The sequence below is a fragment of the Heterodontus francisci genome, chromosome 4, assembly GCF_036365525.1.
Source record: "Heterodontus francisci isolate sHetFra1 chromosome 4, sHetFra1.hap1, whole genome shotgun sequence".
NCBI lineage: Eukaryota > Metazoa > Chordata > Chondrichthyes > Heterodontiformes > Heterodontidae > Heterodontus > Heterodontus francisci.
In genome coordinates, this window is record NC_090374.1 from 18,660,177 (window position 1) to 18,672,943 (window position 12,767).

Below are 12,767 nucleotides of genomic sequence, written 5' to 3' on the forward strand. Positions count from 1 at the left end.
TAAACTACCATTTATGGAAGAGCGTTCCAAACATCTTGTCATCCTTTATGTGTAAAATGTTTCCTAATTGCACTCCTGAAAGGTCTGGCTCTAGTTTTTAAACTATCCCTCCTCAATTAGAGGAAATAGTTTCCCTCTATCTACCCTATCTGTTCCCCTTAATGTCTTCGACCAAATTGCACCTTAACCTTCTAAATTCTAGGAAATACAACCCTATTTGTGTGATCTCTCCTCATACCTTAATATTTGTGGTGCGCCTGTCATTCTGATCAATCTAGAATTCTCCCATTGTCCTACCCCTAAACCAGGAACACTGTCGCCTCTATAAATTACCCTGGCTTGAGACTAACATTTGGTACAGGTTGGGAAATGAGCCTGGGTCTCTGCTGGTCGGGGTAGCTCAGTGCCACACTGTATGATGCACTTGCCACAGGGGCAGAGCACTGATGGCCGAGCTAGTACCAAAAACAGCACATCGAGGTTACGTCTGCTTTTGTATTCATTAGATAGGGATCTGAAGTGAGACAGTTCTAACAACTTTGGTCAGAGTGAGAAAAAAAGGTCCAAATTGGATTTTTATAAAGCACCTTTCACAACCTCAGGCTGTCCCAAAGTGCAATGAAGTGCTTTTTAAATGTAGTCACTACTGTGAAGTAGGAAAGGTGACATCCGATTTACGCACAGCAAGTTCCCACAAACAGCAGTGAGATAATGATTAGATAATCTGTTTTAGTGATGCTGGTTAAGGGATTAATATTGTCCAGGGAAAATCCCGCTGCTCTTCACAATAATACCATGGGATCTTTTACGTTCCCCTGTGAGGGCAGACAGGTCCTCAGTTTAACATCTTATCAGAAAGAGAGCCCTTCCAACAGTGCAGCACTCCCTCAGTATTGCACTGGGAGTGTCAGCCTAGGTTATATGCTCAAGTCTTTGGAGTGGAACGTGAACCCATGACCTCTGACTCAGGCAAGAGTTCTAACGACTGAACCGTTGCTGACAGTTTAATAAGGGTGGGTGGAGGCTCGTGTGGAGTATTAACAGTGGCACAGACCAGCTGGGCCAAATGCCCTGATACTGTGCTGTAAATTGTAAGTAATTTCCTTTTGTTTTTAAGCTCCGGAGGTTCTCAACAATGAGCGTTATTCCTTCAGCCCTGACTGGTGGGGACTCGGCTGTCTAATTTATGAGATGATTCAGGGCCAGTCACCTTTTCGTAAACGTAAGGAGAAGGTGAAGCGGGAGGAGGTCGACCGACGAGTCAAAGAGGATGTGGAGGATTATTCTGAAAAGTTCTTAGAGGAGACACGATCCATCTGTAGGATGGTGAGTGAACTAGTTTCTTTTTAGCTCACTCCTCTGCCCTCGGGTAACCCTGTGATGTCCTTTGGCTGGAAGGCTAGAGTAGCCACGGGAGGTTGAGGCTTGCTGGTAGGGCTTGTTGTGGTATTACTTTAAGGGTCTGTGCATCACCAGACAGAATGTGATGTACAGAACTCATGTGATCTCTAGGCAGTTGTTGAAAGCAACTATAGAAACAAGACGTTTTATCCTACCTTCCCAGTATTGCTGTATATAAATTAGTATCTTCAACAAAAGAACCCACCTTTTAGATTCATCGATCTTGTTTGTGTGATTGATGTGTTTGCAAGAAAGAGGAAATGCAACAGGGCTTGGGGCACAGTCTCCCTTCAGTTGCTGATGGGCTTATTTAATGGTCCGTCAATTCAAATGAGAAACTGGGATTTAAAATTCTTTATGCTGGTTTTCAGGTCCCTTCATGGCCTTGTTTTCCCTTCCCCCCCCCCCCCCCCCCCCCCCAGCCATTTCTAATCTGCTGCAGCTCTACATCCCTCCGAGATATCGGCGCTTCTCCAATTCTGGCGTCTTGAGCATCCCCAATTTTAATCGCTCCACCGTTGGCGGTCCTGCCTTCAGCTGCCAAGACCCCAAGTTCTGAAATTCCCTCCCTAAACCTCGCCACCTCTCTATTCTCCTTTTTAAGATGCTCTTTGATCAAGCTTTCGGTCATCTACCCTAATATCCTCAGATAGCTCAGTGCCAGATTTTGTTTGATGCTCCTGTGAAGCATCTTGGGAAATCTGACTATGATAAAGACGCTATATAAATGCATGTTGTTTAAAGATAAGACTCTTTCAAGAGATGTAGAGAAGTACATTTTTATTTAATTTAAAAATAAATTTTAGCCGATACTAAATGTGTTGGCATGGTGTTTTTGAAGAGTTTTGAACTGAAATTGCATTATTTATATATAATTAACTTGGCAGGCAATATTTTGAGCCAAAGTTTTTAAATGTAGGCGAGTGCTAATGGGTTGTTAATATCAATGCAGGATTAAATTGGCTGCAATATGTTTTACATCAAAGGTATTTCCATGTGTCTCAATGGCCTTTTGCAGTTGCTGACCAAAGATCCAAAGCAACGGTTGGGCTGCCGAGGAGGAGGAGCTGGTGAAGTGAAGGAACATCCTATATTCCGACACATCAACTTCAAAAGGCTCGAGGCAAACATGTGGGACCCTCCTTTTGTTCCAGATGTGAGTGAATAAAACAGATTGAACTTTGTCACTATGAAAAGCTACAAGTTTGCCTGTACAATATCTGTGCAGCTTACATATCGATCTGACTCCGTGCTCATCTGTAAATTTATCATTTAAACTGAAGCGAAAAGGCTAAACTTTGGTTCTTTAGTCTGTTGAAGTCAAAGGGGGTTGAGGATGGTGGAGAGGAGGAGTCATGGGGATTGACTTGGCAACCCTGATCTCACTGGCAGACCTTTTTTTTGCAGACTGCCCCCTCAGGTGGACGTGCAATATCTTAAGGCCACTATTTTAAAGACGAGCACTAGAGTTCCCCCTGGTGTCCTTGCCAATATTTATCCCTCAACCAACATCACCAAAATAGCTTATTGCGGAGAATTACATAGAATGTACAGCACAGAGATGGGCCATTTGGCTCAACTGGTCTATTCTGGGTTTTTTTTATTCATTCATGGAATGTGGGCGTTGCTGGCCAGGCCAGCATTTATTGCCCATCCATATTTGTCCTTGAGAAGGTGGTGGTGAGCTGCCTTCTTGAACCGTTGCTGTTCATGTGAGGTAGGTACACCCACAGTGCTGTTAGGAAGGGAGTTCCAGGATTTTGACTCGGCGACAGTAAAGGAGCGGCGATATAGTTCCAAGTCAGGATGGTGTGAGACTTGGAGGGGAACTTGCAGGTGATGGTGTTCCCATGCATTTGCTGCCCTTGTCCTTCTGGGTGGTAGAGGTTGCGGGTTTGGAAGGTGCTGTCTAAGGAGCCTTGGTGCATTGCTGCAGTGCATCTTGTAGATGGTACACACTGCTGCCACTGTGCGTCGGTGGTGGAGGGAGTGAATGTTTGTAGATGGGGTGCCAATCAAACGGGCTGCTTTGTCCTGGATGGTGTTGAGCTTCTTGAGTGTTGTTGGAGCTGCACCCATCCAGGCAAGTGGAGAGTATTCCATCACACTCCTGACTTGTGCCTTGCAGATGGTGGACAGGCTTTGGGGAGTCAGGAGGTAAATTACTCTGACCTGCTCTTGTAGCCATGGTATTTATATAGCTACTCCAGTTCAGTTTCTGGTCAATCGTAGTCCCTAGGATGTTGATAGTGGGGGATTCAGCGATGGTAATGCCATTGAATGTCAAGGGGAGATGGTTAGATTCTCTCTTGTTGGAGATGGTCATTGCCTGGCACTTGTGTGGCACAAATGTTACTTGCCACTTCTCAGCGCAAACCTGGATATTGTCCAGGTCTTGCTGCATTTCTACATGGACTGCTTCAATATCTGAGGAGTCACGAATGGTGCTGAACATTGTGCAATCATCAGCGAACATCCCCACTTCTGACCTTATGATTGAAGGAAGGTCTTTGATGAAGCAGCTGAAGATGGTTGGGCCTAGAACACTACCCTGAGGAACTCCTGCAGTGATGTCCTGGAGCTCAGATGATTGACCTCCAACAACCACAACCATCGTCCTTTGTGCTAGGTATGACTCCAGCCAGCGGAGGGTTTTTCCCCTGATTCCCATTGACCTTAGTTTTGCTAGGGCTCTTTGATGCCATACTCTGTCAAATGCTGCCTTGATGTCAAGGGCAGTCACTCTCACCTCACCTCTGGTGTTTATACCCAACACATACCTCCTCCCACCCTACTTCATCTCACCCAATCATCGTATCATAGAATCAAAGAAAGTTTAAGGCACAGAAAGAGGCCACTTGGCCCATCGTGTTTGTGCCAGCTGAAAAATGTTCCACCCATTCTAATCCCACCTTCCAGCATTTGGTTCGTAGCCCTGCAGATTACAGCACTTAAAGGTGCATATCCAGACTCCTTTTGAATGAGTTGAGGGTTTCTGCCTCAACTACCCTTGCAGGCAGTGAGTTCCAGACCCACACCACCCTCTGGGTGAAAAAACCTTTCCTCATCTCCCCTCCTATCCTTCTACCAATCACTTTAAATTTGTGCCCCCTCATCATTGACCTCTCTGCTAAGGTAAATAGACCCTTCACCTCTACTGTATCCAGGCCCCCCAAAATTTTGTACATCTCAATCAGATCTCCCTTCAGACGCCTCTGTTCCAAGGTGAACAACCCCAGCCTATCCAATCTTACCTCATATCTGCATTTTTCCAGTCCTAGCAAACCCTCGTAAATCTTCTCTGTACCCTCTCTAGTGCAATTACATCCTTTCTGTAATGGGGTGACTAGAACTACACACAGTACCTCAAGTTGTGGCCTAACTAATGATTTATACAGTTCCAACATATCCTCCCTGCTCTTGTATTCTGTACCTCAGCTAATAAAGGAAAGGATTCCATATGCCGCCTTAATCACCTTATCGACCTGTCCTGCTAGCTTCAGGGATCTGTGGACATTGACTTCAAGGTCACTTCCTCTACACTTCTCAGTATTTTTCTATTAATCGTGCATTCCTTTGCCTTGTTTGACCTCTCCAAATGCATCACCTCACACTTCTCCAAGTTGAATCCCATTTGCCACTTTTCTGTCCATCTGACCAGACCATCAATATCTTCCTGCAGCCTACAGCTATCCTCCTCGCTATCTACCACACGGTCAATCTTTTGTTGTCTGCAAACTTCTTGATCATGCCCCCCAGGGGACCCAGTACTGAGCCCTGTGGAACGCCACTGGAAACGGCCCTCCAATCGCAAAAACACCAGTCAACAATTGTTTCCTGCCACTGTGCCAATTTTGTATCCAGCTTGCTGCATTTCCCTGGATCCCATGGGATTTTATTTTTTTTAACCAGTCAGCCATGTGGGAACTTGTCAAAGGCCTTGCTAAAATCCATGTAGACCACATCAACTGCATTACCCTCATCTATCTTCTGTGTTACTACTTCAAAAAATGTGATCAAATTGGTCAGACAAGATCTTCCCTTAACAAATTCAGGCTAACTATCTTTGATTAATCTGTGCCTTTCTAAGTGACAGTTTATCCTGTGTCTCAGAATAGATTCCAATAATTTGCCCACTACAGAGGTTAGACTGACTGACCTGTAATTATTCGGTCTATCCCTCACTCCCTTTTTAAAAAGTGGTACAACATTAGCAGTCCTCCAATCTTCCAGCACCACACCTGTATCCAGTGAGGACTGGAAAATGATGGTTAGACCTTCCACTATTTCCCCTCTCGCTTCTTTTAACATCCTGCGGTACATTTCATCACCCCTGGTGATTTATCAACTTTCAAGGATGCTGATCCCATTATTATGTCCTCTCTCCCTATGTTAATCTATGTGTATCTCAGTACTGTTTCTGGGATCTTGCTGTGCTCATTGGCTGTCGCATTTCCTACCAGACAACAGCGATGACACTTCAAAAGTAATTCCAAGTGCTTTACAGCCACTAGAGGTCATTAAAGGCGCTATATAAATGCATCTTTTCCATTTGTTTTGCAGCCCAGAGCAGTTTACTGCAAAGATGTCCTGGATATTGAGCAGTTTTCCACAGTCAAAGGGGTAAACCTGGATCCAACCGATGATGACTTCTACTCCAAATTTGTCACAGGCAGCGTCTCCATTCCTTGGCAAAACGAGGTAATGTACACAAACACTTAACAACAGGCTAAGTGGAAGGTCTCTTCTGATCTGAAGAAAGATGTCAGATACCAAAAGCTATGTGTGGCTCTGAGAATCCATATAATCTGCTCCCGTCTGCCTGTTCGGGGAGATCCAGTTGCAATTTGGAAGTTATGGTAAACCTTTTTTAAATTGGTGGTTTTGCCTCAACCTGAGTTTTATGTCGAATTCTGGGCACCACACCTTGGAGAGGGTGCAGAAGAAATTTACAAGAATGGTATCAGGGATGAGGGTCTTCAGTTATGGGGAGAACCTGGAGTCTCTAGCACTGAGCCTGGCTCTGTGGCTCAGAAGGGAAGGGGGGAGAATAGGAGAGCGAGAGTGGTAGGAGATTCAATGGTTAGAGGAACAGACAGGAGATTCTGTGGTCGCAAACGAGACTCCCGGATGGTATGTTGCCTCCCGGGTTCTAGGGTCAGGGATGTCTCTGATCGAGTCTACAGGATTCTTAAGGGGGAGCAGCCAGAAGTCGTGGTACACATCGGTACCAATGACATAGCTAGGAAAAGGGATGAGGACCTGAAAAGCGAATATAGGGAGTTAGGTTGGAAGCTAAAAGGCAGGACGAGCAGAGTAGTAATCTCAGGATTGATACCGGTGCCACTTGCTAGTGAGGCTAGAAACAGGGAGCGAGTGCAGCTTAACACGTGGCTACAGAGCTGGTGTAGGAGGGAGGGCTTCAGATATGTGGATCATTGGGATACCTTCTGGGGAAGGTGGGACCTGTACAAGAAGGACGGGTTGCATCTGAACTGGAGGGGCACCAATATCCTGGGCGGGAGGTTTGCTAGAGCTCTTCGGGAGGGTTTAAACTAGTTTGGCAGGGGGATGGGAACCGGAGCTACGGATCAGTGGATGGGGTAGCTGTTGAACAGGCAGATACCGAGTGCAGAGAGTCTGTGAGGAAGGTTAGACAGTTGACAGGGCAAAGCTGCAGCCAGTATGATGGGTTGAAGTGTGTCTATTTTAACGCAAGAAGTGTCAGGAATAAGGGTGATGAACTTAGAGCATGGATCAGTACTTGGAGCTATGATGTTGTGGCCATTATGGAGACTTAGATATCACAGGGGCAGGAATGGATGTTGGATGTTCCAGGGTTTAGATGTTTCAAAAGGAATAGGGAGGGAGGTAAAAGAGGTGGGGGAGTGGCATTGCTAATCAGGGATAGTATCACAGCTGCAGAAAGGGAGGTCGTCGAGGAGGGTTTGTCTACTGAGTCAGTATGGGTGGAAGTCAGAAACAGGAAAGGAGCAGTCACTTTATTGGGAGTTTTCTATAGACCCCCCAATAGCAACAGAGACACGGAGGAACAGATTGGGAGGCAGATTTTGGAAAGGTGCAGAAGTAACAGGGTTGTTGTCATGGGTGACTTCAACTTCCCTAATATTGATTGGAACCTCCTTAGTGCAAATAGTTTGGATGGAGCAGATTTTGTCAGGTGTGTCCAGGAAGGTTTCCTGACTCAATATGTAGATAGGCTGACGAGAGGGGAGGCTATATTGGATTTGGTGCTTGGCAACGAACCAGGCCAGGTGGCAGATCTCTCGGTGGGAGAGCATTTCGGTGATAGTGATCACAACTCCCTGACCTTTACTATAGTCATGGAGAGGGATAGGAGCAGACGGGATGGGAAAATATTTAATTGGGGGAGGGGGAATTACAATGCTATTAGGCAGGAACTGGGGTGCTTAAATTGGGAACAGATGTTCTCCGGGAAATGCACGACAGAAATGTGGAGGTTGTTTAAGGAGCACTTGCTGCGACTGCTGGATAGGTTTGTCCCAATGAGGCAAGGAAGGGATGGTAGGGTGAAGGAACCATGGATGACGAGATGTGGAACAGCTAGTCAAGAGAAAGAAGGAAGCTTACTTAAGGTTGAGGAAGCAAGGATCAGACAGGGCTCGAGAGGGTTACAAGGTAGCCAGGAAGGAACTGAAGAATGGACTTAGGAGAGCTAGAAGGGGACATGAAAAAGTCTTGGCAGGTAGGATTAAGGAAAATCCCAAGGCGTTCTACACTTATGTGAGGAACAAGAGGATGGCCAGAGTGAGGGTAGGGCCGATCAGGGCTAGTGGAGGGAACTTGTGCCTGGAGTCGGAGGAGGTAGGGGAGGTCCTAAATGAATACTTTGCTTCAGTATTCACTAGTGAGAGGGACCTTGTCGTTTGTGAGGACAGCGTGAAACAGGCTGATATGCTCGAACATGTTGATAAGAAGGAGGATGTGCTGGAAATTTTGAATGATATGAGGACGGAGAAGTCCCCGGGGCCAGACGGGATATACCCACGGATATTACGGGAAGCGAGGGAAGAGATTGCTGCACCTTTGGCGATGATCTTTGCGTCCTCACTGTCCACTGGAGTAGTACCAGATGATTGGAGGGTGGCAAATGTTATTCCCTTGTTCAAGAAAGGGAATAGGGATAACCCTGGGAATTACAGACCAGTCAGTCTTACGTCAGTGGTGGGCAAATTATTGGAGAGGATTCTGAGAGACAGGATTTATGATTATTTGGAAAAGCATAGTTTGATTAGAGATAGTCAGCATGGCTTTGTGAGGGGCAGGTCATGCCTCACAAGCCTTATTGAATTCTTTGAGGATATGACAAAACACATTGATGAAGGAAGTGCAGTGGATGTGGTGTATATGGATTTTAGCAAGGCGTTTGATAAGGTTCCCTATGCTAGGTTCATTCAGAAAGTAAGGAGGCATGGGATACAGGGAAATTTGGCTGTCTGGATACAGAATTGGCTGGCCCATAGAAGACAGAGGGTGGTAGTAGATGGAAAGTATTCAGCCTGGAGCTTGGTGACCAGTGGTGTTCCACAAGGATCTGTTCTGGGACCTCTGCTCTTTGTGATTTTTATAAATGACTTGGATGAGGAAGTGGAAGGCTGGGTTAGCAAGTTTGCCGATGACACAAAGGTTGCTGGAGTTGTGGATAGTGTGGAGGGCTGTTGTAGGTTGCAACGGGACATTGACAGGATGCAGAGCTGGGCTGAGAAGTGGCAGATGGAGTTCAACCTGGAAAAGTGTGAAGTGATTCATTTTGGAAGGTCGAATTTGAATGCGGAATACAGGCTTAAAGACAGGATTCTTGGCAGTGTGGAGGAACAGAGGGATCTTGGGGTCCATGTCCATAGATCCCTCAAAGTTGCCACCCAAGTTGATAGGGTTGTTAAGAAGGCGTATGGTGTGTTGGCTTTCATTAACAGGGGGATTGAGTTTAAGAGCAGTGAGGTTATGCTGCAGCTCTATAAAGGCCCTGGTTCGACCACACTTGGAATATTGTGTTCAGTTCTGGTCGCCTCATTATAGAAAGGATGCGGAAGCTTTAGAGAGCGTGCAGAGGAGATTTACCAGGATGCTGCCTGGACTGGAGCGCATGTCCTACGAAGAAAGGTTGAGGGAGCTAGGGCTTTTCTCATTGGAGCGAAGAAGGATGAGAGTTGACTTGATAGAGGAGTACAAGATGATGAGAGGCATAGATAGAGTGGATAGTCAGAGACTTTTTCCCAGGGCGGAAAGGGCCATCACCAGGGGGCATAATTTTAAGGTGATTGGAGGAAGGTTTCGGGGAGATGTCAGAGGTAGGTTCTCTACACAGAGAGTGGTGGGTGCGTGGAATGCACTGCCAGCGGTGGTAGTAGAAGCAGATACGTTAGGGACATTTAAGCGACTTTTGGATAGGTACATGGATGATAGTAGAATGAAGGGTATGTAGGTAGTTTGATCTTAGAGTAGGTTAAAGGGTCGGCACAACATCATGAGCCGAAGGGCCTGTACTGTGCTGTACTGTTCTCTGTTCTAAAATGGGACTGTTCTCCTTGGAGCAGAGAATGTTTAGGGGACATATAATAGAGATGTTTAAAATTATGAAGGGTTTTTATCAGTGGATGGGGAGTAACTATTTCCAGTGGCAGAAGGGTTAGTAACCAGAGGACACAGATGAAGGTGATTGGCGGGGTGAGATGAGGAGACATTCCTTTACACAGCGAGTTGTGGTGATCTGGAATACACTGCCTGCACGGGTGGTGGAAACAGATTCAATAGGAACTTTCAAAAGGGTATTGGATAAATACTTGAAAACAAAAAAATTGCAGGGCTATGGGGAAAGAGCAGGGAAGTGGGACTAATTAGATAGTTCTTTTATGGAGCTGATACAGGCTAGATGGGCTGAATGGCCTCCTGTATGATGCTAGCTCATGGCTATTTATGGAAGTTTTTGATGCAGATCAATTTAAATAGCAGTTACTGCATTTTTCTAGCAAGCTATTCTCTGAAGCTCCTTACAATGTTTTGATGTGTTAATATAGTATATAAATAATATGTCAAACTGTGGAAATCTTGACCAGTTTTCCAGAGCAAGCAAGTTCAAATATCTCTGTGGTAATTTGAGAATTTGTGTTTATTTTTTTTAAACGTATCTGGAAATAAACGAGCTAATATCCATAAAAGTGGCCATGAAGTTGTTTCAAATTGTCGTAAAAGCCCATCTTGTTCACTAACATCCTTTAGGGAAAGAAACCAGTCGTCCTTGGCCAGTCTGGCCCTAATTTTACTCTAATCCCTGAACAAAGTGGTCGACTCTTAACCAGGTTCTGAAAGTGGCCTATCAAAGTCGCTCATTTGTACTAGTGGGTGATGTCCCCACCACCATCACCACCTCAAGTTAGCAAGGGTTGGGCAATAAATCCATCCTGAGAATGAATAACAAAAATACCAATTTGTTCTTTTTCATAAATGAACTTTTAAAAAATTGTGTTGCAGATGATTGATACAGAATGTTTTAAAGAGGTAAATACCTATGGGACTGATGGGACGTTATCACCAGACCTGGACAGCAAAAAGCCTGATCCACCTCCGAAACGGGGCCTGTTGTACAGGCTTTGCAGACGTGAGGTAAGTCATGGTTTAATGGACTTCTTTTTCCCCCCCCCCCCCCCACCATTTTCCTCAGCCAGGTTTCTCATCATCCCTCCTCTCGTGAAGAATCTGAATCATACAGAAGTAGGCCATTCGGCCCCTCTATCCTGCTCCGCCATTCAATAATCATGGCTGATCCGCTTCTGAGATACGGTCCTCCGGCAACCTTTTGGTATAGCCCCTACTGCCTGCATGTCCATGCTATCCCTGATATTGGGAAAAATGGTGCTAACCATCTGTCAACCCCATAGAAGTCAATTGCAATGGCGCTGCTGAAGCCATATTAAGCTAGCCATCTTTTTCGTGCAGTTGAGCAGCTCGGTGCATAGCAATCTTGCCTTTGAGTCAGAGAATGTGGGTTCATCCACGCCCTTGTTACCTCCAGACTTGAATATTCCAATGCAGTCCTGCCTGACCTCCCATTTCTACTCTCTGTAACCATCCAAAACTCAGGAATTCCATTTACCCATCGCTGCTGTGCCCATATGGTCATTGGCTTACATTGGCTCCTGATTAAGCAACACCTCGAATTTGAAGTTCTCATCCTTGTTTTCAAATTCCTCCATGGCCTCGCTCCTCCTTATAATTGTGATCTTCTCCTGCCTACCACCCTCCGGGATATCTGCGTTCCTCCAACTCTGACCTCTTGGCATTCCTGATTTTCATTGCTCTGCCATTGGTGGCCGTGTATTCAGCTCCCAAGGCCCTAAGCTCTGGAATTCCCTCCCTGAACAGCTGCGCCTCTCTACCTTGCTTTCCCCCTTTTAAGAAGCTCCTTAAAACCTACCTCCTTGATCGAACTTTTGTTCATCTGACCTAATGTGGCTCAGTGTCAAATTTTGTTTGTTGAAGCCATATTTCACTGCTTTAAAGGAGCTAACTAACTAATGTTGTTCAAGACCCACTCTGGAGAATTGGGCATAAAATCGAGACAGCTAACCCCCATGAGGGAGTGCTGCATTGTTGAAGATGCCACCTTTCAGATGAGATATTAAACTGAGATCCTGTTGCCCCTTTTTTTTTATTCTTTCATGGGATGTGGGCGTCTCAGGCCAGGCCAGCATTTATTGCCCATCCCTAATTGCCCTTAAACTGAGTGGCTTGCTAGGCCATTTTGAGGGCATGTAAGAGTCAACCACATTGCTGTGGATCTGGAATCACATATAGGCCAGACCAGATAAGGACAGCAGATTTCCTTCCCTAAAGGACATTAGTGAACCAGATGGGTTTTTACCACAATTGACAATGGTTTCATGGCCGTCATTAGACTAGCTTTTAAATTCAAGATTTATTAGTTGAATTCAAATTCCACCTTCTGCTGTGGTGGGATTCGAACCCATGTCCCCAGAACAATACCTGGGTCTCTGGGTTACTAGTCCAGTGACAATACCAGTATGCCACCGCCTCCCCTTTGGGTGCTGTAAAAGATTTCATAGCTGCTATTTCAAAGAAGAGCAGGGGCATTCTTCCTGGTCTCCTGGCCAATAGTGATCCCTCAAGCAACGTCACTTAGGCAGATTATCTAGTATTGTCTCATTTTGTGGGATCTTGCTGTGCACAAATTGCCTCATATCTTGCAATACAATGGTTACACTTCAAAAGTACTTACTTAGCCATAAAGTGTTCAGGTACGTTCTGATGCAAATGGCATTAGCATGAATGGGGTAGCAAACTTGAGCAGGAACCTTGGCTTAATG

The 12,767-nt window shown here is 45.5% G+C and overlaps 1 protein-coding gene across 2 annotated transcripts in view; it reads left to right on the forward strand.

The window, feature by feature from the left end:
• Positions 1-12,767, forward strand: part of LOC137368927 (G protein-coupled receptor kinase 5-like) — a 174,618-nt gene that overhangs the window by 153,627 nt on the left and 8,224 nt on the right. For both annotated transcript variants that reach the window (XM_068029243.1, XM_068029244.1), the window contains 4 exons: positions 1,118-1,326; positions 2,420-2,557; positions 5,965-6,102; positions 10,915-11,046. In XM_068029243.1, coding sequence (XP_067885344.1) covers positions 1,118-1,326; positions 2,420-2,557; positions 5,965-6,102; positions 10,915-11,046 — 617 coding nt within the window. The remainder of the gene's footprint in view (positions 1-1,117; positions 1,327-2,419; positions 2,558-5,964; positions 6,103-10,914; positions 11,047-12,767) is intronic.